At 50.3% G+C, this 27,161-nt stretch overlaps 1 protein-coding gene across 2 annotated transcripts in view; it reads left to right on the plus strand.

Moving 5' to 3' along the window:
* PARP8 (poly(ADP-ribose) polymerase family member 8) overlaps positions 1-26,493 on the plus strand; it is a 145,136-nt gene extending 118,643 nt beyond the window's left edge. For both annotated transcript variants that reach the window (XM_080679075.1, XM_080679076.1), the window contains 12 exons: positions 4,439-4,531; positions 5,511-5,636; positions 7,351-7,416; positions 10,385-10,452; positions 12,101-12,149; positions 13,732-13,844; positions 14,075-14,147; positions 15,484-15,553; positions 18,574-18,647; positions 20,568-20,637; positions 21,467-21,551; positions 25,040-26,493. In XM_080679075.1, the coding sequence (XP_080535201.1) occupies positions 4,439-4,531; positions 5,511-5,636; positions 7,351-7,416; positions 10,385-10,452; positions 12,101-12,149; positions 13,732-13,844; positions 14,075-14,147; positions 15,484-15,553; positions 18,574-18,647; positions 20,568-20,637; positions 21,467-21,551; positions 25,040-25,142 (990 nt within the window). In that variant the 3' untranslated portion in view covers positions 25,143-26,493. The remainder of the gene's footprint in view (positions 1-4,438; positions 4,532-5,510; positions 5,637-7,350; positions 7,417-10,384; positions 10,453-12,100; positions 12,150-13,731; positions 13,845-14,074; positions 14,148-15,483; positions 15,554-18,573; positions 18,648-20,567; positions 20,638-21,466; positions 21,552-25,039) is intronic.
* The last annotated feature ends 668 nt before the right edge of the window (positions 26,494-27,161 follow it).

A 27,161-nucleotide genomic window follows, 5' to 3' on the forward strand; every position in this document is an offset into this window, starting at 1 on the left:
CTAGGAACCAGGAGGTCACAGTTTGAATCCTGGTTAGGGCACATGCCTGGGTTGTGGGTCCGATCCTCAGTGTGGGGCGTGCAGGAGGCAGCCGATCAGTGATTCTCTCTCATCATTGATGTATCTCTCTCTCTCTCCCTTTCCCTGCCTCTCTGAAATGAATAACAATATATTTAAAAAACAAAAACAGAAACCCTCAAACATTTCATTTTCAAAAGAAGAGAGCGAAAAAGGAAGAACTCTGCCCTTTGATTCTGTTAGAAATTTCACCTAATCCAGGCTCACTCATTTTCTCTGTCTTTCTTACATCTATTGCTGCAGTTTCACTATAATTTTAATAGAAATGCGTAAAAACTATTAGAAATATAATTTCTTATGGAATATTAATAAACGGACTCATTGACCACATGTTCAACCCATCTGACATGTTACAAACTAATAAATCCCAGAGATACAAGAACAAGTTACAACCCAATTAGAGATTCAACAAATTAGATAAAATTCTTGCGTTTTCATAGATCTAATGTCACCTTTGTTAGTATTCCTATTTCAAAATTTACCCTGTTTCTTACGTATTTTCTCCAAACCTGTTTTTATTACATGACAAAAGTCTCTTATTTTCCAAAATTCCTGAAAGTGTAGTCTACGTGCGCTGTTCCGGCCCCTTGCTCAGGTCTGGGCAAGCAGGTCACAGTTCCTACTAGATGGGGAACTAGTCTTCTTACTTAGGAATGCCAGAACGCTCCGGTTTTCTCTTTTCTTTACGAAGTTCACAAATACCACTCCTGGGTTTGCACTCTGCCACGGAACACTTCTGCTCTCAACCCACATTCACATCAGGAAGATTGTTCAGAGGTGCCCGGCTGTCCCGATTGGCATCGAAGTTTGGATCTTGATCAGAAAACCAAACCCAAACCAGATCATGGGTTCTCGACGTGGCGGAACCAACCGGCGTGTTGACACAGCAGCTGTCTCAGTGATGCTTTCAAATGTCACACTACACGGCTCATGTTTTTTCAAAGCAGGAACGTTTCCCTGACCGAGTCGGCCACCGTGCTATCCCTCCGAGTGCCTCGTGCCCTTCTCTCTGTTGCACGCACCTTGCACACGCCAGCCCCGGGGCAGTGCGCTGGGTCTTCTTTGCTGCCTGCACGGGAGCTGCTGAACTTCTAGAGGAAGCCACGTGGCTGTGGGGCTCGTGGTCCCGCAAAGTGGGAAGTCTGCCGTTGACACGTGGCACGCATTCCGCGTGTCCCTGGTTCAGAGTCCTTCCCGTTCCCCACAGCAGCACCTGAGGGGAGCACTGACCTCGTTCACGGCTCCGGCCACGTGCCTGAGCCCCATCATCTGCTCTGAGGGGACCGTCTGCCCTGGGAGTCACGTTTTCTCCGCTTGAGAAGAAGGCCCCGTCCTGCTAAGGCTGAGTCAGCTGAGAAACCCGAGACGCTATATTCTTGGGTATGCAACCTTATTGTGGACCTTAGACAAAGTTCATCCCTGAAGTTCTTACCTTCAGGGTGAAATTAATACCCAGTGACAATGTGGCCCAACGTTAAGGCGTTCCCATGAAGATTCGTAGGAAACAGAGCGTGTGGATAGACCTGGGTATGTCCCATTTCTCCGCCCCAGAGGAGACAGCCAGGTCTTCTTGGGTGAGGTCTGACTTTAACACTTGACAAATGGATGAAAAAGCACTTTCTGTACCTTCCCTGTTTGCCCACGTCTGAAAGTGAAGACTTCAAGGTCTGAGATACAGGCTGAACTAAGTGAAAATTATACCAAGAGTCTTGTAGTTCCAAAATGTGATTGCTTTTTACGTCCAAATTGAGTAGGAATTCAACTCTACTCAGAAGCTAGTTGTCTGAGACAGCGGGATGACCGGGTGGTGAGGGTCCCACGCCTGATCCTGTCTTCCTGTGGAGGCATCTGGGTCCCTGTGGCATTCCTGTCTCTCTCAAGGTCCAATAAATCTGTCCCGCCCCCAATGTGTCTGTCCACCAGAACAGGAGAACCTAAAGCATGGGTGCTGAAGCCAGAAATACAGAGAACCGAAGGCTGTGGGTTCTGTGCTTCTAGTTTCTTTTCTAGCAAGAAAGATGTTAGCGAAGAGTCAAGAATTAAGTTGCAGATATGGTGAGAGGCCCTGGCCCTAGGTTGACAGTTTAGATTATGGGACCTTATTGCTTAAAGGCACTGTAATAACATAACACTGAGGTAGGTAATAGTAAGCCCTGGCCGGTAGTTCCGTTGGTTAGAGCATCGTCCTGATACCCCATGTTTGTGGGTTTGATCCCAGGTCAGGGCACATATAAGAATCAGCCAATTGCCGAAGCCGGTTTGGCTCAGTGGATAGAGCGTCGGCCTGCGGACTGAAGGGTCCCGGGTTCGATTCCGGTCAAGGGCATGTACCTTGGTTGCGGGCACATCCCCAGTGGGAGGTGTGCAGGAGGCAGCTGATCGATGTTTCTCTCTCATCGATGTTTCTAGCTCTCTATCCCTCTCCCTTCCTCTCTGTAAAATATCAATAAAATATATATATATATATAAAAAAAAAAAAGAATCAGCCAATGGATGTATAAATAAGTGGAACAACAAATCTCTCTCTCTCTCTCTCTCTCTCTCTCTCTCTCTCTCTCTCTCTCCCTCTCTCTCTCCCCTCCTCTCTCCCCCTCTCCCCTTATCTCTCTCCCCCACCCCCTCCCATACTTTTTCTCTCTAAAATCAATGTTTCTGAAATGGAATCAAACTGCACATTTAAGACTGACAAAGGAAATATATCATTAAAAAAAAAATTCTCTTAGGGGAACATCAGCCAGAAACCTTTGTGACTGGTCACGCTGCCTGTCCACAGAGCCACCACAGGAGCCCATTCCGAGCAGAAAGGATGTTCTGAACGGGGCGGCCTTCCCGCCGTGAGCAGAGGCCAGTGGCCCCTGAGATGAGCGGCAGAGGGGCAGCAGCACTAACGCATGTTTCTGCCGAGTGAGTGGGGGCCGGGGATGGCACCCTGTTCGGCCTCATCGGCTGCCTAATGCGCTGTAACTCGGGAGGAAAGATAAATCACACAACGACGCTGTGTTCGATCTGAGAGATGAGCGCTCTTCAGGGCAATGGCACAGTGTATGTCTCGGGGCCGTGACTTCGGGAGGTTATGGAAGTGGGAAATCTTTGCGACAAAACCAAACTTTCAAGAGCTGGGGAGCAAGTGAGCAGAGTCATGATGCTTCCAAAGACATTGACTTAGGAGAAGGTGGCCTTCTCCTTTCTTATTCCTTTTACACAGGTTTTGGGTTGCACTGTGCTTGTTAGTACATCCCCAGCTTAGGGATCTACTTATTTTTATAACTTACTAGAGGCCCAGTGCATGAAATTCGTGCAGTGTGTGTGGTGGGGTGTCCCTCAGCCCAGCCTACACCCTCTCCAATCTGGGACCCCTCGAGGGATGTTCGACTGCCCGTTTAGGCCTGATCCAGGTGGGATCGGGCCTAAACAAGCAGTTGGACATCCCTCTCACAATCCAGGACTGCAGGCTCCCAACCACTCGCCTGCCTGCCTGCCTGATTGCCCCTAACTGCTTCTGCCCGCCAGCCTGATCACTCCCTAACCACTCCCCTGCCAGCCTGATTGACGCCTAACTATTCCTCTGCCGGCCCGATTGCCCCTAACTGCCCTCCCCTGATGGCCTGGTCACACCTAACTGCCCTTCCCTGCTGACCTGGTTGCCCCTACCTGTCCTTCCCTACAGGCTTGATTGCCCCCAACTGCCCTCTCCTGCTGGCCCTGTCACCCCTAACTGCCCTCCCTTGCCAGCCTGGTAGCTCCCAACTGCCCTCCCTTGCAGGCCTGGTCACCCTAACTACCCTCTCCTGCAGGCCTGGTCACCCCCAACTGCCCTCCCCTGCCGGCCCGGTCACCCCTAACTGCCCTCCCTTGCCAGCCTGGTTGCCCCTAAATGCACTCCCCTGCCAGCCTGGTCATCACCAACTGCCCTCCCATGCAGGCCCGGTCACCCCTAACTGTCCTCCCCTGCAGGCCTGATAGCCCATAACTGCCCTCCCCTGCTGGCCATCTTGTGTGTGTTGGAGTGATGGTCAAATTACATATTACTCTTTTATTAGATAGGATGTGTGAGTGCCTATGAAGCAGGAGAGATGGGCTTTTCAATTGAAGGATATTTTTGTCTATTGCTCAAGCCTTCCCAGTGCAGGTGCCCACGCCTCGCTGACACGGATTTCCTAATCCCATCTGTGACTAGATCAGTCCATGGTTACTTACCAATTGTGACTCCACTACAGATGTTTTTATGAAGTAAAGCGATGTGACTCCTTTCTCTCCAGCATTCTAAGACGTTCCCTTTCCCAAGTGTTAAACGAGACACCATCCCTCCAGGAGTCGGAGGTGGGCCGGAAGGTTGTGACTGCTCCTCCTTCCCTTGCAGCCCACCGTGTGCGAGCGCGAGCTGTGCGTGTTCGCCTTCCAGACGCTGGGCGTGATGAACGAGGCCGCCGACGAGATCGCCACGGGGGCTCAGGTACCAGCCGGGGACACGGGTCACTCCCGAATTGGATTTGAAAACTTGGTTCTCATTCACTAGTTATCTGCACCCTGCTATTCTGGGGCACATTTTGGATGGTTGATTGTGAAAGCGAACCAACCGCTGATACACGCTAGGCATAAACAGACGCTGCCGTCTGTCCGGAGCGTGATCGTCTTTTCGCAGTTCCCGAGGGAGGCACCAGCCCCGCTCCTGGGGTATGGGAAGCCGTGTGGTTCTTTCCCACGGGGTGACATTGACCTGGGAGCCGGCACAGGCGTTACGTGAACCTTACCTGCGGGCTTGTAGCGCCATAAAATGGACGCCGTTGGTTTTTCAAACGACGCGAAGAGATTGGGCAGAGCATGTCAGAAAGAGAGGCATTTGGTTCACAGTCCCAGGGTTTATGGCAGAGGAAGAAAAATGGAGAAACGGAAAGGCCGTTTGGAGGTAGAGAAGCCGTCCCTATTTCTGGAAGGAAAAATGAATTATGAAGATGCCTAAATGTATTACTTCCCACAATTCCATCAGAATTTCAATTGGCCTCTTATTTTTATTCATTTATGGAGCATAACTAAATTACTAATAAGTCTAGAAGGAAAAGCCATAGAAAAAGAAAAGTTAATTAAGGGAAGCTGGGCCATCCCTATACAAAAACATACCATGCAGTCCTATAATATTTTAACAACATATACTAGTGTCAAGGAATAGAGTGGCAGATTATCCACAACTTAAAGTTCTATAAGTATACTTAATGCTTGTTGAAGGGGGTATTAGGATGTGAGTCATTGGGAGCAACGGGTATTCCTTTAAGTTAGTGGTCAGCTGTGGTTGAATTTGGTCTAGTCTCACAGGCGGATTTGAGGGGCCGATAGCAATCCGGAGTCTTCCCTGACCGACTACAGGAGAGGGAGCAGCAGGCCGGGCGCTTGGGCAGGCCGGGCGGTTGGTGACCGTCTTCTGTGTGTGTTTGAAGGTAGTGGACCTGCTGGTGTCCATGTGCAGGTCTGCGTTGGAATCTCCCAGGAAAGTTGTCATTTTCGAGCCATACCCTTCCGTGGTCGATCCCAACGACCCTCAGATGCTGGCCTTCAACCCCAGGGTGAGTAGCCCCCGACCGCTCACACGCCTTCTTCAGCAGCTGGGAATGTAGGCTCCTCCACTTTCCTCTTCGTCTAAATCACCACCTCCCCGAGCAGGCCCGTGAGCGCATGGACTCTATCCGTCTCGGAACTCCGGTTCTTTTCCTGCTGACGGGATTTGCTGCCGTCTTTCCCACGTCCTGCTGCTTCCCTGTCCTTCCACCCTTCACATACCCTTTACTTCCCTGTCCTTCCACCCTTCACATCACCTCCAGAGCTTCATTTTCATGAGACTAACCCAGGGGTGGGCCAACTTTTTGACTCGAGGGCCACCATGGGTTCTTAAACTGGACCGGAGGGCCGGAACAAAAGCATGGATGGCGTGTTTGTGTGAACTAATATAAATTCAAAGTAAAGGAGCGGAGGGGAGAGCAAGAGAACCCTCCGCTCTTTCGGCTCTGCGGGCCGGATCTGGCCCGCGGGCCGTAGTTTGCCCACGGCTGGACTAAACCCATTGACTTCTCCCACGTTTTGATCTTTACACATCCCAAATGTGCGTGGAAGGTCGGTGAATCGCTGTAATAAATATTGCTCAGACATTGGTTGATAGTGATAATGGGCAATAGGATTGTCTTAATGTCATTACATAGTTTTTGAGATTCTAACTTACATAACTACTTATGAGAATCACGTATAAAAAGGACAAATGTCCCCTTTCCTGTTACATTTTCGGTGTAGTCCCTTGCCCTCCCCACCCCTCGGTTATCTGAAGGTTAGTGATAATTCATTTCATATTGTCGATTGCTGGCATTTCTTGAGAAAACTCTTTTATACGTATTAACGGATGTGAGGCAGAACCCTCCTGAAATAAAAATTTCAAATTGCATGGCAGCTAAAATTGCCTTAATTTCTCTTACTATTCATATTGAAAGCATTTTTCTAGAAACAAGGACCATATAAAATTTCTGGGGGTAAATTTTCTGTCCTGATAAGCAGTGTATATTACACACTTGCATTATGCTCACAAATGAATGATCAGTGGAGCGTATGGTGGTGTTTACACACCTGTCAGTCATCCCCTTTGGGTAACAATCTTCCGATCGAATGGAAATAAAAGCAAAATGAAATTGTGAAACTCCAAGTGGGTTTTTGTATTTTAGAACGATTCTATGCTTAATGTATTCATCAGGCCTTAATTTTTTATTTTATTTTATTTAAAAATTTTTTTAATATATTTTATTGATTTTTTACAGAGAGGAAGGGAGAGGGATAGAGAGGTAGAAACATCAATGAGAGAGAAATACCGATCAGCTGCCTCCTGCACACCTCCTACTGGGGATGTGCCCGCAACCAAGGTACATGCCCTTGACCGGAATCGAACCTGCGACCCTTCAGTCCGCAAGCCAACGCTCTATCCACTGAGCCAAACCAGTTAGGGCAGGCCTTAATTTTTTAGAGTTGAAAAGCAGAATCAGGAACCCGGTATCTTTGCTGTATTTACAGTTGCTCCCCTGTAGGCTGGTTACGGTTTCATGTGCTTCATGGGGCCTGGCGTAGCTTTCTTCTTTTCTTCCCTCTCCCCTCGGTTATAAATCCCGCGTCCTTGGACCACCTTATTAGTCTTCCCTTTACGTGCACAACACGGTCATTACGGAGAATTCCTGTTCGGAAATCGTGTGTTTCTCCAGTAACGTGCAGACTTGCAAAAATACTATTTTTTTTCCATTCCCACAGAAGAAGAATTATGATCGAGTAATGAAAGCACTGGACAGCATAACGTCTATTAGAGAAATGACGCAGGTAAGTGTGTCATGTGTGGGCTTGGGCAGTTCCGCTCTGCTGGAGTGCAATCTTATTGGAAAAGTCTGGGAGTGCCGGCCACGCAGTGCAACGCAGACTTTTCCGTTACGTGGGAATATGACTAAGATCACAAAAGCATTCAGGTGGTGCTGTACTGAGGTGCTTTAATTCAGTCACGAGGCGTGGCGGGATATCAGGGGTTAAGTCTGGCACCCTCTCCCTAGACCAGGGGTGGGCAAACTTTTTGACTCGAGGGCCACAATGGGTTCTTAAACTGGAGGAGGGCCGGAACAAAAGCATGGATGGAGTGTTTGTGTGAGCTAATATAAATTCAAAGTAAAGGAGCAGAGGGGAGACCAAGAGAACCCTCCGCTCTTTCGGCTCCGCGGGCCGGATAGAACAGCCGAATGAGCCGGATCCGGCCCGCGGGCCGTAGTTTGCCCACGGCTGCCCTAGACGGTCAATTTTAATTAGTGGGAATAATTTCAAAACATTATGTCAATGTTAAAAACAAATATTTTACCAAATTTAAATTGTACATAAGTATTTTAGACATGATACGGAATCTCCAAACAGCTCTGGGAGACAGCAGACCCCCTGTGGGTCTGAGTTCTGATTTTGGCCTTTAGGAGAGAGGCTGTGGTGGGAAAGTTGGTGAGCAAGGACCGGGGTTCGTGATGAGAGACTGACATGTCACTGGGCTGTGTGCGGTCCGGCACTTGGAAAAGTGCATGCCCGTGACTGACTGCGCCCGGTCCCCTGACCAAGATTGGGAAAGAGGTTTCAAACTCATCATCTTACCTAATAAAAGAGAAACATGCAAATTAACCATCACTCCGCTATGCCCACAGCCAATCAGAGTGAGTATGCAAATTAACCCAACAAAGATGAGGTGAATTTGCATATGCAGGCACGCAGAACGGTGTGAAGCCTGCTATGAGGGGGACATGCCGGCTCCCGGGCTGCTGGGAGGGAAGCCAAGGGAAGGAAGGCCTGTTCTTGCACGAATATCGTGCAACGGGCCTCTAGTTTTAAGTAGAAATGAATCATCTCAGATGGACAGCCACACACGTGATGGGTTCAGGTTCAAGGCTGGCACACCCAGAGATGCTCGTGGGCTGACGAGCATTGTTACCTGGGTCACTTCCTCTCTCCAGGAGGGAGTCCAGGGTTGGGAGGAGACAGGCTTTGCTCCACTCCGCCCCCCACCCCGCCACCGTCTGTACTCTATGAACACATGCTTCAAAAGTGCGCCTTTACATTCCCAACTTTGATTATTGATTCTCTGGATAGTTATTTATTCACGCAGCCAAATATGCCTCCATTCATTCACAAATAGTCCACGCTAGGCGTCGGCAAACAAGAGCCTTGAACTCCCACGGCGTGTTACTTGCTCACTCGGCATCCTTGGCAGTTGCTTCTCCATGCCCCCACCTTTCTGTATTATGTGGATTCTTTTCTTTCTTTTTTTAAAAAACAATATATTTTATTGATTTTTCACAGAGAGGAAGGGAGAGGGATAGAGAGTTAGAAACATCGATGAGAGAGAGAGACATTGATCAGCTGCCTCCTGCACACCTCCCACTGGGGATGTGCCCGCAACCAAGGTACATGCCCTTGACCGGAATCGAACCTGGGACCCCTCAGTCCCCAGGCCGATGCTCTAGCCACTGAGCCAAACCGGTTAGGGCTATGTGGATTCTTTCCTAACCAATATATTTGTGTAAGGAAAATTAAATAAAATGCATTTCCACCCGGGGAAAGAGGACCTACCGCAGTGTTTCACTCAAAGTTAAGTAGCAGTTCTGGTCACCAGAGACTCTGTGCGGGGTATTTATAGTCCACCCCGGACCCAGGTCACTCTTGGATATAAAAATACCCGCGCCCCTGGCTCTGGGTCAGCTGTGGGTCAGCTGTAGGTCAGCTCTGGCAGGAGCGGCATCCTTTGTTCTGGGTCAGTGGAGGCAGTGGAGACGGCTGAGTCAGCTGAGTCAGCTCAGGAGGTCCAGTCCGAGGCCCGCTTTGCAGAACTTGCTCATCAGTGAGGTGGCCCGTGACCTTGGGCAGTCGCTCCATCGTCTGATGCCTCCACTCCTGACGGTGAACCTAACTGCACCCTCTCTCGGCGGGCACCTCATCGGGGTACTGTCAGGTTTCGTGGTCACAGTCTTCAAACCTTTCCACATGAACATCCCGTTACACTGGCCTCTTTTCCAGCATGGACTGTCCTCTGTCTAGACCTACAGTGTCCCAGACAGACCGCCCTTCATTCCGGGACAGGTACATGCCGCTAAATGCTCGTAAGAGAAGGGCTCTTCTCAGGTACAATTTGCCTTTTTTTTTTTTTTATGCAAAGATCTACACCTAAGTCGCTACTTCACTTCTGAGCTAGAGTCGTGGCTATTGCAAGTTCTGCTTCCATGTTAGCACAAAACTGTTCCTGTCCCAGAGAACCAGGCCGGGGGGGACTTCAGGGAGCAGGACAGATGTCACTGGAGGCCTGTGGTCGGAGCCAGCTCACCTCCAGGGGACAGAGGGCTGACACTTTAACAGAGGACAGGCAGGGACCAGGGTTATGGGGAAATAGAAATGGGACTACGGGGGTAGGGGGTTTAGGAAGGGTAAGTGGAGAATTACTGAAAAGTTAGGCCGGGTGAGGTGGGACAACACACTGTTTGTGGTGTGGCAGCCGTGAGTGTCCTTGAGCGAAGGCTCAGCAGGGCCTGGGGTCACCTTTAGGGACCTGGCCGAGTGCAGGGAAGCCAGGTTCAGGTCTCAGCAGGATGTGCGGGTAAGTGCGGGGGGCGGGGAGCGGCTTGGGCAATGGTTGCTGTTACCATGTCACCCGCAACCTTTCAAGCATCGTTAGATTGAAGCATACCTGCCTGTTCAACCTGAGTTTTCTTTTGCGAAAAGGAAAGGAAAGGGAGTGTTGAAGGACGATCAAGACGTGCAATGACTTTTTCAGGCCCCGTATCTGGAGATCAAGAAGCAGATGGACAAGCAGGACCCCCTGGCGCACCCCCTGCTGCAATGGTATCGCATTTTCATTCTCTTCCTGAAAACCGTCCTTTCTCCGCCTGCTTAGAGGGGGGAAGCCTGTGTTAGAGAACCTGCAGGGCTCCGTCCCGCAGGCCTTTGAGGCTGTGGCTGCCCCCACGAGGCTCCCCGACTCGCTGTCATTAGACCTCGCACATCCCTGAGGGAGGAGCGGGCTGTCGGGGCTGAGCGGACGCACAGCCAAGTTGACAGCAGTCTGTCTGTAGCGTAAAAAAAATGCAATCAACTGGGTGACGGGGTGGATCGGTTCTCGGTTTATTTCACTTTCTCGCTAACTGGGGACTAAGTGACGAGACTCACTCGCTGGGGACCACGTGTCTGAATGCGTGTGGGCAGACCGTGCTCCCTTACAAGGACCGCGCGCCTGTGATGGGCTCCCCGTTGGAGGGCAGCAGGGGAGAGCCTGGTCAGGGACCCTGGAAGGAGGCCAGGCTACGCGGGGAGGCGGGCGGTCGAGCCACCTTGCACAATGCCATTCTAGTCATTTGCCCGCTGGTTTCTCATTTTTACAATGAAAACCATAGTGTCTACTCACCATCCGTGCAAGGGTTTATGTACCTGTCTCTTCGAGATCTCGGAAAACTCAGGCTACGGGTTTCCCCACAGTTATCCTGCAGTAATGCAAACGTAGAGACTCCGAGAGGTGGGTGCGAATATATTTACTCCATGCTCCAGCCAGGACGTGTTTACGGAGTATGGATAAATGGGGGAAGGCCAAAGACCCTGGATACCCCGGGGTTCTGATGGCTTCACTGTCCCTCAGCCAGAATTCTACAGGGCACATGGAGCTTCGTCTAATAAGACTGGGACAAAGATTAGGTTTAGAAATCTCCCTTCTTTGAATGTGTCATGATCTGTTACTAAAATCCTGAGTTCAGTAAAACAACGCATCGCTTTCATTTTCATTTTTAAAAGTCTCACGTTGGTCATATTCACATACAGATCTCAGTTGCCTCATCTCTTTTTCCCCGGAAGTCAGCCTAATTATCTGTGATCCTTTCCTACAGCTTGTCAATCTTCTTTCAGGGTTAAAAAATATTACCTAAATGGTTTTTGCCATTTCCCCTGCTTATTATTTTGTGTACAGGAAACAATTCTGTCAGATACCTGAATTTAGCTTTCTCAGCTTCAGCGTTTAATGCTGAATAACAGTTTGTATGTAAATCATTGTGTATGTCAGCCTGAAGGGATTCTCAGGTACTTAAAAAAAAAAAGGTCTTCATTAAAACGCATTTTTAATTAGGTAATGTTGGGAGGGACAAAGGAAGCAGATGATGGATCAACTTCTGATCTTTGTAATATTCAGATTATCATTATTTGAAAGTATATTCAGAGGTGTTCATTCTGTTGATTTTTGAGATTGTGATTATTAAAAATTATTTCTTAAGCTTTATAGAAGAAATGACTAAAGTATTATTTCTCAGATTAAAATATCATTTTGTTATATAAGCTCTTTAAATTGTTTCAGGAAGCAAAGCAAAATGGTGTGATTAAATAAAATTATTGCTCAGTTTACTTTATGTCACATAAAAGTGCATTTCAATCACTTGCCAACTCAGGAATAAAAACTTGAAACATATTCGGCAAATGTTTTTGACTGATGGACTATTTTAATTAATTTCAGGGTTATTTCAAGTAATAGGTCACATATCGTGAAACTGCCAGTCAACAGGGTAAGTTGCTCTTTCACGTGTGCCCACGCACGGGAGGAGCGCACGCGCTGGGAGGACGGCCCTGGGGGCGGGTGGCAGCCTCGCCAGGGAATCAAACTAGACTCAGGTCAAGGCCCGTGCTTCGGGGTGAACCCGCTGTGTCTGCACCACCCTCCAGCTTTCCCCCGATGCCACGTTCCGGGGCAGGCTGGCGCCCTGGCCTTCTAACCAGAGCAGAGTCAGCATGAGCTCATTATCCAGAGGTGGCAGGACGACTGTCATCTGGGGCCTGGCCAGAAAGAGGCCAGGTCTTTTCTCATTGTCGGCCTCCCGCTGGCGCAGCCCTGCTCCTCGGTATCGGAGCAGATAAGGCCTCCGGGTATCTCTCTGATCTGCCCAGTCCGCTTACAAAATAGCGAACAAGCTAATAGACTCCGCTTTCGGCTCCCATCGTCTGCCGAGAGCAGTGGTTCCTGGACTCGGAGCTCTCCGTCTGTGAGTCTAACCTGTGAGAGCCCTCTCTTGCACTCCTATATAAGGGTATTCCTCGGTGCAAGGCGGCCACTAGGCCGTGTGGTCAGGCAACTTATCCCAAAAGTTCTGCTTTACATTTTCTTTTTTTTTCTTTTTAAAATATATTTTATTGATATTTTACAGAGAGGAAGGGAGAGGGATAGAGAGCCAGAAACATCGATGAGAGAGAAACATCGATCAGCTGCCTCCTGCACACCTCCCACTGGGGATGTGCCCGCAACCAAGGTACATGCCCTTGACCGGAATCGAACCCGGGACCCTTCAGTCCGCAGGCCGACGCTCTATCCACTGAGCCAAACCGGTTTCGGCTCTGCTTTACATTTTCTTTGAACAAACCAGGAAACAATATTGGAATGTAGGCAATTTCCAATTTTATGAATATATGCAAACCCAGCATGATGATGGTCATTTTTGCTATTTAAACCTCTTGAACTAACTTTCCTTTTTTGCCTAGAAAACTCTCAAGACTGTTTCCCCAGTTGGATAGCTACACGTAGGGAATTCAATACTAAAATTCTTAAGAACGAATGTATTTAGGAAGGCAGATCTAAATAGAAGTGACGTGTTGATCTCTAGGAAGGCAGATCTAAATAGAAGTGACGTGTTGATCTCCGGTCCATTTTCTATTCGCCTAACGCCGTGGTCGGCAAACTACAGCTTGCGAGTCACATGAGGCTCTTTGGCCCCTTGAGTGTGGCTCTTCCACAAAATACCACAGCCTGGGCGAGTCTATTTTGAAGAAGTGGCATTAGAAGAAGTTTAAGTTTAAAACATTTGGCTCTCAAAAGAACTTTCAATCGTTGACCTGTGGATATTTGGCTCTGTTGACTAATGAGTTTGCCGACAAGGGCCTAAAGAATTGTCCTTCATACCGGCAGTTCCATGACTTATTATTTTTACGGGGTTGGGTTTTTGTTTTTCTTAATGAACGGTTTTGTTAATGTGATTAATCTACATTCATGATGGTTTGAAGCTGGCTAGTTCTGAAACCGGTGAACTTTGAAATCGCCAGCAGCGCGATTACACGTTGACTTGAGCGTGTTCCCGTTTGTCTCCTTTCCACGGGCAGCAATTGAAGTTCATGCACACGCCACACCAGTTCCTGCTTCTCAGCAGCCCACCAGCCAAAGAATCCAACTTCAGAGCCGCCAAGAAGCTCTTCGGCAGCACCTTCGCGTTTCAGTGAGTGCTGGCGGCGGGGTCAGAGGGGGGCTCCTGACACCCTGGGTGGGGCGGGCGCCTCTGTGCGGAGCCAGCTACACGAACTCCGAACGCCGAGCAGCCAGCTACGTAACAGTCGGCCTGGGAACTCCCTGCTTTCAGAAAGCGCCATGACTTGTGTTTTTGTTGTTTTTAAAAGATCACTGATTTCTGGTTATGCGCCCCCCGCCCCCCCCCCCTCTCTCTTCCAGCGGCTCCCACATTGAGAACTGGCACTCGATCCTGAGGAACGGCCTGGTCGTGGCCTCTAACACAAGGCTGCAGGTAAGTCTCTGAACGCCTCCCCGAGCGCACCCCATTGTTCCTCGGGGTTGGAGCTTGGTGAGCAGCCCTGGGCTTAAGTGTTACTTGGAAAGAGAGAAAATATTTGGATATTTTTTAAGTCCATGGGGTTTGTAGGAGGCGTAAGTAGTCCTCACCAAGGAACCGAAGCAGAAAAGGTTGGTAGCCCATGAGAAGGCCACTCTGAACTGCGGTAGAAACAGCTCTCCTGCACCAGGAGGGGCCTCCGTGCATCCTCTGTCCGTCGAACACACGTGTTTTGAGTGCTGCTTTGGGGTGAACGAGGGAAGAGACGGGGGCTAGCGTGGACGCCACGGGGCCCTCAGCCTGCTGGCCAGCCTCAGGCAGCACTGGAGCGGGCAGCACACGGCACAGGCCTCGTCATTCACCCCTGCAGCCCAGCATCCCCGCTGGCCACGGCCCTTTCCGCCTGGGGATGTGGGCGGTCAGGAAATGAGGGGCTCGCCCCAGCACCTGTCCCACACGCTGGACCCCACACACTGGACCCCATGCGCTGGACCCCACACACTGGGCCCCACACACTGGATCCTACACACTGGACCCCACACACTGGATCCTACACACTGGACCCCACACACTGGACCCCACACACTGGGCCCCACACACTGGATCCTACACACTGGACCCCACACACTGGACTTCACGCGCTGGACCCCACACACTGGATCCTACACACTGGATCCCACACACTGGACCCCACACACTGGACCCCACGCGCTGATCCGCTGAGATGACTCCGTTGCAGTAACGCTCACAGATTCAATTCACACCGAAGAGGGTACAAAGGCCCGAGAACTTACCGACTCGAAGAACGAACTGTCCTCGTGGGGAGGTGTTTCTCCGGCCAGGGTAGGGTTTCAGCGGGTGAAACTCGGCGACGTGAAAACGTGCCGGCTAAACGGGGGCGGCCCTGCGTGCGGTGCCCATCTGAGCAGGCCCTTCGGGTTACGAGCAGGTGGTTCGTGTCAGACCCTCCATGTGTCAGCCTGGATCTGCTCAGACTTGGAGGCTCTGGCACAGATGCCCCAGTGTGCTGGCAGGAGGCGGCCCCCTGTCGCTGCCGGAGGGGCGGGGTTTCTCCTCTGGCTGGCGGGCACTTTCCATGTGCCACTTACCTTGAACATTGAGGACAAGAGTCTCAGTGTTGCTGTTTTCCCATCAGACCTTGCAGTAAGTGCGCTGTCACTTCCTCACAGCCAGCGCTCCCCCCCCCCCGTCCCCCCTGAGATCGATGGCCGCCTTTTGTAAAGTATTAACATGGGACACCCTCGCTTTCTCTCCCGCCTCTCCCCTGCAGCTCCACGGTGCCATGTACGGCAGCGGAATCTACCTAAGTCCAATGTCAAGCATATCATTTGGTTACTCAGGTGAGCCTGTATTTCACGTCTGCCCTCCACACGGATTAGGTTTGTGTTTCTTTATCGTTGTGTACGCCAGGCGCGATTTTCCAACAGGTGACTGAAGCTGATTTGACGTATTTGTATAACTTTTTTTTTTTTATCCACGTCAGAAGCAGAACAAAGCGCACATTTCAAGATGAATGCATAAGAATCCCCTGACATGTCCAAGAAGCTATATCTGTTTTGTCAATTTCAAGATCAATTTTAATTTTGGATCAGTCGTTTCTATATGTATTCTGTCCACAATTAAATACTGAAAAGTACTCATACATATCACTTTACAATCCCTGAGTATAATTCCATAACATGCCAACTTCTTTGGATTATTACCTATTCCGTAGAGAAATTTTAAACAGTATGGAAATTGTAGAGTCAGAAAAAAACGCCCTTAAAATCTTCCTACTCATTGGCAACTTGTTGGTAATATTTTGATGAAATTGTGGGGGGAAAACTGTCTTAGAACCATTTGAAAGCACGTGCTGTGAGGAGTGTGGTCAATTCAAAATACGGGAGGAAGGGCCAGCAGATGGTTAGCAACGACTCCCCTCACACAGGGGCATTTGGGGTAATTTCTTCTTTTTCTTTTTATTTTTTTGGGAATATTTTTAAATGATCAGTGTCATTTTCAGGTACAACGTTTTATTCTGTTTAACTATACAGTCATTAGTAACAAATGAAATTTGCTCTTCCTGTTCTACAACCTGTGTTCGAAGGGTTTCCCGTCTTATGTTCCTATACCTGCACGTATAGTTGGTTTTGCTTCTGTGTTTGTGTGTATGTGCATGTGTGTGCGCGTGTGTGTTCATGTGTGCATGCGTGCGTGCATGTGTGTGCGCGTGAGTGTTCATGTGTGCATGCGTGCGTGCATGTGTGTTTGTGTATGTTCACGTGTGTGTGCGCGCTGTGTGTTTAGGTGATCACATTAACCAGCCCCAGGAGTGGGCTCTGGGTGCCGGGTGGTAAGACCCTGTGGAGGAGAGGGTATGCGGAGGGCGTGGAACCGGGTGAGCGTGGGCCAGGCCTGCGGTCTCATCCCCTTCCCTGCCTCCCGCCGTTTCAGGGGCAGCAGGTTTTGCTCGGTGATTTGCGCCTACCTGGGTACAGCACGTGTCCCAGGAGCGCCAGGCAGGCCCTCCGCAGCCCGTGGCGTCACTTCCTGCCTGCCCTGCTGGCCGCAGCGTCCCAAGCCCTCTGGGTTCCGGCTTGGGAATTAGGCTCCACCTCCCGAGGAAAGGGAGGCAAGGCCACCGGCAGGGGAGCACCTGGGCTGAGAAATACTGTTGCAGCAATATTTTGAAAGCACAAGGTGCCAAGATAATGACGAAAACAAGTAATGTTAGGAAGGCTAAGATAGCACGGGCAATGCAATGACCTAGTTCAATGGAGGAGGAAATAATTAAAATCAGCAGAAACCTGACTCTGCGGCTTATTGAAGCAGGGCACAATCAAAACTAATGTGAGGCCACTTTATGTGAAAACAGCCTCATTCTAGATAAGAAAAACACAGCACATCATCCAAGACTTGGATTTTCTGCTTCTTAAACTGGTTTGTAGGCCCCTTGGATGGGCTCAGAGAAAGGACCGTGGGGGTACGAATGGATGTAAAATCTGTGAGGATGTTCATTTGTCTGGGTAGGGGGTCAGCAAATTCTTGGTGCCTTTGATCAGGAAAAATGTAAGAACCACGATGGTGCGATTAAGTGGCTTCCTCGCTGGTTTGAGGGCTGGCCGTCGGGGGTGTGTGTGTGTGTGTGTGTGTGTGTGTGTGTGTGTAGAGAGCAGACAGTCTCCTGGGGAGGGTTGCAGCCGCCCTGGTGGGAGTTGGTCCACGGCTTTGCCCTCCTCCTGAAGCTTCTGAAACAGCAGCCACCAACCACGACCACGCATCCTTGCTTAGAGCAGCGGATGAGCGTTTTCAAATGAGCTCTGGCTGCAGCTCTCCCACGTCTCACACAGACGGGAATCCACTTCTGTTACGTCCGAAGTGTTTCACAGTCAACAGTCAAAGCTGAGACTTTGAGTGTCGTAGACAAAAGGACTCACATAGTTCTTCTTTATTAGGAGAAGTAGTAAATTCTTCATGGAATGGGACATACATAATGTAAATATATATATCTTTTCCTTGGGTCGCCTTTTCCTTTTTAAACATATTTCTTTTTTTAAAAAAATATATTTTATTGATTTTTTACAGAGAGGAAGGGAGAGGGATAGAGAGTTAGAAACAGTGATGGGAGAGAAACATCAATCAGCTGCCTCCTGCACACCTCCTGCTGAGGATGTGCCCGCAACCAAGGTACATGCCCTTGACCGGAATCGAACCTGGGACCCTTCAGTCCGCAGGCCGACGCTCTATCCACTGAGCCAAACCAGTTAGGGCTTTAAACATATTTCTTATTGATTTCAGAGAGGAAGGGAGAGGGAGAGAGAACTAGGAACACCAATGATGGGAGAGAATCACTGATGGGCTGCCTCCTGCACGCCCCCTCCTGGGGATTGAGCCCGCCAGCCGGGCATGTGCCCTGACCAGGAATCAAACCGGGGACCCTTCAGTCCCCAGCCCGATGTTCTATCCACTGAGCCAAACCAGCCAGGCTGTACCTATTTTTTACATTGTTCGCATTTCCAACCCCTTAGCGTCTCCTTCTACTAACCACATGGTAAAAATGAAAGAACCGGCCTTTAAAACCAAAACTGAAGGGTTTTCTATTGTCTCACATGTATGCAAGAGGATTTCCCGTTCCTGTTCCCCTGCAAAGAAGAACACACGCCTGTCTGCTCCCTACCTCCACCAGGACCTCTGAACCCCCTGACCCCCCACCCGGGGTCCGAGGACACAGCGGCGGCTCCTCCCACGGGCCGCTGTCCCCGCCCGTGACCTCACGCAACCAAACCTTTGCTACAGTGGCACTTTGCCGTGTGGACGGAGTGCGTTTTGAGCGGTGTGGCACGGCGTTGCTCCTAAATGATTGTCTTGCTGATGTTTTCAGGGATGAACAAGAAGCAGAAGGTGTCAGCCAAGGATGAGCCGGCATCCAGCAGTAAAAGCAGCAACGCATCACAGGTGTCTAGCACCCTGCGTGGCCGTGCGTGATGAGTGGGACCCCCCCCCCCCGCCCCGTTAGCCGGCAGGGTTCCCAGAAATGCTTGGGCTCTCTAAGTCTGCAGAATTATTTTAAGTGGTCATTACTCACAAGGGGATGGAACTCGCCCTGAAATGTAATAACCAAAATGCCTTTATTCAATAAATACTCAGCAAGGGTGTGTCGAGCTCCTCCAGCGATGCTGGAGGCTCTCCAAGGCATTAGGCTACAACGAGGATTAAAAATAGACACAGCCTCTGTTCTGCTGAGCGGAGAGAAGTAAACGAGCTATACGTTGAGATGGTAAATACTGCAGAGAAAAGTCGGGGGAGGGGCTGTCGAATGTGATGGTTTGGGAGATGGAGCTAGGATGAATGGCCAGCGGTGGTCGGGGGGATGCGCTGAGGTCTATTTGACTAAAGGTCTGTAGGCGGGGGAGGGGGGGGGGAGGGGGGGGGCGCGCGCATGTGCTTTCGGCTATGGGAGGAAACATTCAGGCAGAGAGGAGAGCAAACACAGAGCCCTTGTTTCTTTTATTTAAAATAGAATTTTACTAGAGGCCTGGTGCATGGATTCGTGCACCCATGGGGTCCCTCAGCCTGGCCTGCGCCCTCTCGCAATCCGTGACCCCTCAGGGAATGTCGGGAAGCTGGTTTTGGCCCAATCCCTGCAGGCCAGGCTGAGGGACCCCAAGGGTGCACAAATCCATGCACCAGGCCTTTAGTATGCATATAAGATCTTTGGTTAATCTCTTCCTGCCCTCCCCCCTACCCGCTTTCCCTCTGAGATTCATCAGTCTGTTCCATGTTTTTATGCCTGTGCATTGAGCATCTGCCCCCTGGTGGTCATTGATCATCATAGCTACTGGCCAGTCACTTAGGCTTTTATATATATAGATTGATTTCAGAGAGGAAGGGAGAGGGAGATAGAAACATCAACGACAAGAAAGAATCACTGACTGGCTGCCTCCTGTACACCCCCACTGGGGATCAAGCCCTCAATCTGAGCATGTGCCCTGACTAGGAATTGAACGCATGACCTTTCAGTTCATTGGTTGACACTCAACCACTGAGCCATGCCACTCAGGCCAAATCCCTTGTTTCAAAGAAAACAAGCATTCTGGACAAATGGAAATCCATCTGATGAATGATGGGACTCTAATTTTTTTTTCAAAAAAAGAGTATAGCTAATGTAATATCGAAAAACAATCCCCCCAATTTTCCACATGAGGCAAATCTGACACCCTTGTGGCTGAGTGATGCTAGAAACGTGGGTTCTGCATAGTTAGGTGACTGGGAAAAACTGAGTTTAATGTTTGAGAGGCTCATGCTACTTTATTTATTTTTATTTTTTTAAATATATTTTATTGATATTTTACAGAGAGGAAGGGAGAGGGATAGAGAGTTAGAAACATCGATGAGAGAGAAACATCGATCAGCTGCCTCCTGCACACCTCCCACTGGGGATGTGCCCACAACCAAGGTACATGCCCTTGACCGGAATCGAACCCGGGACCCTTCAGTCCGCAGGCCGACGCTCTATCCACCGAGCCAAACCGTTTTCGGCGCTCATGCTACTTTAATTTTATTCCCAGGGAGTAGAGATTCCAGCTTCCAGTAGAAATAAGTTTGAGTTCTCTGCTGTGAGGCTATGGAAGTGTAATTTAGCATGTTTTTTTTTGTTCACTTACTTAGAGAGTGCTTTAACAACGATTATGTACAGTATTAAATGATATAGCAAATATACCTGCCATTCGGAAGCGTTCTAGGACATTGCTGCTAGTCTAGAGAGGCCTTGTAAAAAAATTGGGAGCTTTCTTAGTCACTCTTGTTTTTCAATGATGACCAACTTTAGTGACTGCCCCATTTTCACTCTAATTTTTAAATTCTTTCGGAATTTAGGTGCAGAAAAAAGGACAGCAATCCCAGTTCCTGCAAAGCCGTAACCTAAAATGCATAGCCTTATGTGAAGGTAAGTGGCAGTTCTTCCAAGCCTCAGAGCATTCACTCTGTCGCATCTGTATTTAGGAATCGGAGTGTGTTATCAGAATGCTCATGACCGAGCAGCGAAAGCCTTCTTCCTCCGGGCCTCGCTAAGGGCACAGAGGGAACACGGCTACCATCGAGGTCGGAAAGGTGAAAGCTAAGGAGCAGGGCTGGCCAGAATTCGGACGGGGCTGTTTTATTCCCGGTAGGCCTCTCAGAATGGCAGTTACAGCTGCCTGGTCCCGTACTGCTTACCTCTTGTGAAGGTGCCACCGTCCGCTGTACTTGGCCTTGGGATGTGTGATACTATGAAACATGGTAAAGATGGACCGAGCACGGAGAACATTATCCGCCAGGCCTTGCTGTTCCTGTACTGAACTTGTCGTTCTGTGCCGAACTTGGGACAGGAAAGGGGCGGCAGGCACTTTGCAAGCTCATGTACTTTTCTCTGTTCTTGATTGAAAATCTGACGTTGGGCGAGAGGTCACTCTCGCGTTGGGATCTTCGGTCGCCGCCCCGAGCTGTTTTGTAGGTTTGGGCCACGTGCTGGTTCTCTGGGACCCTGGCCTCTGCCTGCACAGCCGAGGCAGCCCGGATCTGCGCCCTGGGGTAGGCGCCCCAGCCACGTCCCACCTGTGTCACGCCGGTCGTGTTGAATGGCATCTCGGAGCTCTTGTTTACATTTCTCCACCACTAACGATGTTAACCGTCTTTCATGTGTTAATTGTGCATGAACTTTGGCGTTTCGGTTCCTAAGGGGCGGGATGTGGTACCTTGGGATAAAATCCTTCTTTAATGGGACTTTTCGCCGACAGTGATCACCTCGCCGGACCTGCACAGACATGGGGAGATATGGGTCGTCCCGAACACCGAGCACGTCTGCACCCGGTTCTTCTTCGTGTAAGTGTCACGGCTCACACGTGTGTCACTGTCCTCCGTCGGTGAGGGAGGTCGCAGGGACTGCTTCCGCTGCCAGTGTATAACACACGTCATTTCTATCAACTTTGTGTTTTCGTTTTATTTTAATAAGCTGCAAGAAAACTGATATTTAAATGCTACTAACTTGGGAGAATTGAAGAAAAATATCATCTTTTTAACCATCTATCTGTGTTTATGTATGTGTACGTGTATATACATGTGTGTATGTATATGTGGCTATATATCCATATACACAGATGCCATGTGTAGATATATACAGGCACATACACTGACATGTGCATTTTTTATGTTTCTATATTTACAAATATTAGAGGGTGGAATGGGAACTATAAAAAGCTGGCTTTCATTCCATGGAATACAGGTTGGCATGTGAGGCGTCGTGTTGCCGTTTTTCCTAAGGGGTGTGCTGACATACAGAGCATTCTTTTTCACCCCCAAATAGACCATGAGCGAGGTTGAGCTGCGGACGGTCACCGCCCCTCGCATTCTCCTCGTCCCCGGTCCGTCCAGGTCCAGAGAGGACCTGGGGATGGTAGAGCATGCCTTTTGTACGTGTCTGTGGTCGTTGAGAAGGAAGCTGGGGAGAGGCACGGGCTTGTTCCTCAGGAGCCGGGTCAGAGTGGTGCCCCGAGTGCGTCAGGAGCGCGCAGCCCGGGGCCGTGGCATGCCCTCCGCGCCCATCGGCAGGCTGGCACCCGGGTGGCATGAGCCGCTGCTTCCTGCGGGCGGCATGAGATGAGTCTCTTACGGTGCAGTTTACATGTTACGTCGCTACGGAGCCCGTGTGCACGTGACGCCTGTTCCTCATCAGTTACACACCCCGAGGCGTCACCTGTCAGCAGATGTCCTTGGTGATGGCGAGGCGGAGTGAGAACTATGGAAGGCGCCCGCTTCTGATCAGACGGTGTGTGTCCAGGCCACAGTCCTTAGCGGGGGACAGTGGCCACAGAGCCCCTCGAGCTTCGTCGGGAGGTACAGTGACGCGCCTTCCCGCAGGAGCCAGTCCTGACTCAGCGGAACATACGTGGTCAGCCCGGCTTCCCACAGGAGCCAGTCCTGACTCAGCGGAACATACGTGGTCAGCCCGGCTTCCCGCAGGAGCCAGTCCTGACTCAGCGGAACATACGTGGTCAGCTCGGCTTCCCGCAGGAGCCAGTCCTGACTCAGCGGAACATACGTGGTCGGCCCGGCTTCCCGCAGGAGCCAGTCCTGACTCAGCGGAACATACGTGGTCGGCCCGGCTTCCCGCAGGAGCCAGTCCTGACTCAGCGGAACATACGTGGTCGGCCCGGCTTCCCGCAGGAGCCAGTCCTGACTCAGCGGAACATACATGGTCGGCCCGGCTTCCCGCAGGAGCCAGTCCTGACTCAGCGGAACATACATGGTCAGCCCGGCTTCCCGCAGGAGCCAGTCCTGACTCAGCGGAACATACATGGTCAGCCCGGCTTCCCGCAGGAGCCAGTCCTGACTCAGCGGAACATACATGGTCAGCCCGCTTCCCGCAGGAGCCAGTCCTGACTCAGCGGAACATACGTGGTCAGCCCGGCTTCCCGCAGGAGCCAGTCCTGACTCAGCGGAACATACGTGGTCAGCCCGCTTCCCGCAGGAGCCAGTCCTGACTCAGCGGAACATACGTGGTCAGCCCGGCTTCCCGCAGGAGCCAGTCCTGACTCAGCGGAACATACGTGGTCAGCCCGGCTTCCCGCAGGAGCCAGTCCTGACTCAGCGGAACATACGTGGTCAGCCCGGCTGCCCGCAGGAGCCAGTCCTGACTCAGCGGAACATACGTGGTCAGCCCGGCTGCCCGCAGGAGCCAGTCCTGACTCAGCGGAACATACGTGGTCGGCCCGGCTGCCCGCAGGAGCCAGTCCTGACTCAGCGGAACATACATGGTCGGCCCGGCTTCCCGCAGGAGCCAGTCCTGACTCAGCGGAACATACATGGTCAGCCCGGCTTCCCGCAGGAGCCAGTCCTGACTCAGCGGAACATACGTGGTCGGCCCGCCTTCCCGCAGGAGCCAGTCCTGACTCAGCGGAACATACATGGTCAGCCCGGCTGCCCGCAAGAGCCAGTCCTGACTCAGCGGAACATACATGGTCAGCCCGGCTGCCCGCAGGAGCCAGTCCTGAGACGTGAGACCATGTCTGTCACCTGCAAGTGGATTCCCGCAGATGCTGGGTTCTAGGGCACCGTGCGTCCAGCGGAGTCACCAGACGGTGATGCGTCCCCAGGTCCCAGGGACGAGGACGGGAAGCGAGCAGCAGGCCCTGGCGCACGAGGCTCAGCAGCTTTGACAGGGGCCATGGCCTTCGGTGCTGGAGCAGCGGGTGGGGGCCGGGTTCCCGTGGCTGTGTCAGCGGCTTCATTTCCCCGTTGGCTCTTCGGGAGGGTTTGTGTATGGCGAGGGAGAGACATGACTCCGAGCCGGGGCTTCCCTGGCTCTGTCTGTCTGGAAGCAGCATGTACTGCTTCTCTCGAGCTGCCGTCTTGCAGTCATTCCCAGGAGGAGAAATTAATCCATTGCCTGTTCTGCTCTGAATGTTATCATGGATGTTTAAAAATTCATTCTTGGGAAATTTTTATTGCCCGAGTAAGTTTATGTGAGGAGACGAATGATCATGTAGGATGTAATTATGTCTTTCTGAAGGACTCCATAATTGCTGTCATTCAGCTTGCATTTTCACCGCGGTGGCTTGGCTAAACACACACACACACACACACACACACACACACACAGACACACACAGACACACACACACACACACACAGACACACACACACACACACACACACACACACACACACCCCTTCTTACCAAGGAGCGCATCAATGAGAACGTTATCTCAGACCTGCATCTGTGAGACATTATCTCAGACCCGCATCTATGGGAACGTTATCTCAGACCCGCATCAATGAGACGTTATCTCAGACCCGCATCAATGAGACTTTATCTCAGACCCCTGGAGCCGCTGTGGTCAGGGAAGCCCCTGGTGGGCTTGGAGAGGCGTGGCCGCAAGCGGGGTGCTTCTTAGAGTCGCTGCTGAGGAAGTGGGTGCAGCGGAGCAGCCAGGGTCTGAGGGGCAGGAACCTGGCCCGGACTTCATGATCCGCTGTGGCCTGTCCGCTCAGAGCGCTCCCTGCAGCGAGGCGGGCTTTGGGGGTTAGAAGGTAAGATTCCCCGGAGGGAAGGGCGAGGGCGAGGGCGAGGCAGACGGGGTGTGGGGCAGCCCAGCCCCTCTGTGCGCTGCGCAGGCATTGGCACAGCCCAGAAGGCGCTGGCACAGCCCAGAAGGCGCTGGCACAGCCCAGAAGGCGCTGGCTTTCGCTGTCACTTCCCCGGGGCCGCCTTCTCGGGAGCAAACAGCCTTTCGAAGCTGTTGGAAATGCTCTCGGAGTTGCCGGGGACGTCGCCCCTTTGTTCACGTGTCATGTCTCTGCTTTGTGCGCAGCTATGAAGACGGCCAGGTGGGCGATGCAAACATTAACACGCAAGAAGGAGGCGTCCACAAGGAGATCCTGCGCGTCATCGGCAACCAGACGGCCACCGGCTGAAGGACCACCGCCTCGCTCGCCGGCTCGGAAAGCCTTCCTCGGGTTCAAAGCTGGGTTTTGAACTGAAGAAGAAGATGAAATAACTTATTGTTATTATAAACAAAATTAATCCTTTGAATACTGGTTTTTTTCTTAGTATTTCTAAGTATCTCATTAAATACCTAAAACGGTATGAAATTTATCAACTGTAGGGTTATGGAATCTAGTAATAAACTTACAACAGCACTTACACTGAGGTTTGGGCTGCTCACACAATAAACAGATTGAAAAAGCAGTTTTGTGCTGATATTTTTATATTAAACTCCTTAATTGGAAGTTTGGTATTATATACCGACACTTTAGGTTACCAAAATCGCATTGAGAAAGTTTTATAATGATGTCTAAATCTCTAAGATACTTTGCAATAAGTAAAATGATGTTTGCACATTCTGATGTGCTATATATATATATATATATACTTAGTGGTATGAACATTCAACTATTTTGAGGAGGGATGTTTCCTATTCTCCTGTTATTTTTCCTTATACGAAAACAATTAGTCTTAGATGCAATGCTTTGCCCAGAAGTTTGTAATATACATATCTATAGACTCATGCATCCGAACGTGTGACTGTGCACATGTGTATGTATATATGCACATGTGTACTGTGACAACAGGTGGCGTAGCTCCACAATTCCACTCTCACTCAGTGACAAGAAATAATATTCAAAAAGCAGTAAGTCTGGACAGAAACCAGGATATGAGCCAAATTTACCACTATTCATTCCCGGACAGTATTTGCTAACCAGTTCTCTCTTTGTTTAAAAGAATGTTTTCTTCGGTTAAAATGCAACTCGTTAATAATGGTATGTAAAAGTCTTCATTTGGAAACATAGTCACCCCTGGCGGACTAAATCTCTATGGAAATGATCACCTGTATTCAACCAAAGGTCTCAGCGTTATAGCAGACAGTATCTATTTTTTTATTTCCTACAACGGGACGTTTTTAAAGTTTATTTAGACCACACCAGCATTTTTATATTTTTTCATCTAATACCTCTGCCTTTTTTTTTTTCATATTGAGAAAGAAGATAAACTTGGAAGCTTCTTTTATATTAAAAGAACACAAAGTAAGTTTTGGGGGAACACCGCCACCAGCGCCCGCCCGCCTGTCACTGGTCACGTGATTGCCAGCCGCCTGTCTTCGTTTCTTTGGGTCCTAACGTTTTTCTGTCCTTCCCAGTTGTCACTGCCAGTGTTTTCTTCTCCCACACGATGTCTTGGGAATAGGCCGTTCAGGAGAGCAGTTTGATGACCGTGTCCGCCGCTCTATGCAAACCCTGAATCAAGGCTCGTATCTGATTCTAATTTACTGAGGAAAAAAAAAAAATAAGTGCGTATGGTCCTTTGCAAGTCACGTTAGTCACGTAGAGTCACGTCACAATTTCTGTGTTTATTTCCTTGGGCACAGAAGGTGAGAAGGAAGCGGCCCTGCACGTCGTTAAGGGGTGCTGTTGAGGTCTGTAGGGATCTTTTGTTTTCTTACATTGTGACTAGGGGATTTCTGCAAAAAGAGACTGGAAGTGGCTGGGATGTTAATCCTTGTGACACCATCCACTTAAGACCTTGATCTGTGTTGAACCCAAAGTGAGCCTGAGGGGTAATGCTGGCATTCCAGGGCCCAGGGGCGGCGTCTTGTTTAGTCCTGTGTTTAGCCGATGTTGGAGGACTTGGGGAGGGCCAGAGGAATCCTTGCTTAAGTCTCCCAAGTCCCTTGGACTGTGTTTTAAAAAACGTTTTTAAGCAACAAGATTATTTTTCCCCCCAAATTATTTTGATGGGACATTTTATATCGGACATAAAAATGAAGATGTAATAGCAGGATTTGGAAATTGAGATCCTGGAGCCCCACTGTTTGGCCACTAGGACCACTGAGGCACCTCCGCAAACTCTACAGAGCCTCCACGCAGGATGGCAAGCCACTGACCTAACCCAGTAAGGGCCTACTGAACAGCGGCGTGGCCTGGGAGGTGTGTGGT

This window comes from Plecotus auritus (genome assembly GCF_963455305.1).
Source record: "Plecotus auritus genome assembly, chromosome: 7".
In the NCBI taxonomy this organism is placed as follows: Eukaryota; Metazoa; Chordata; class Mammalia; order Chiroptera; family Vespertilionidae; genus Plecotus; species Plecotus auritus.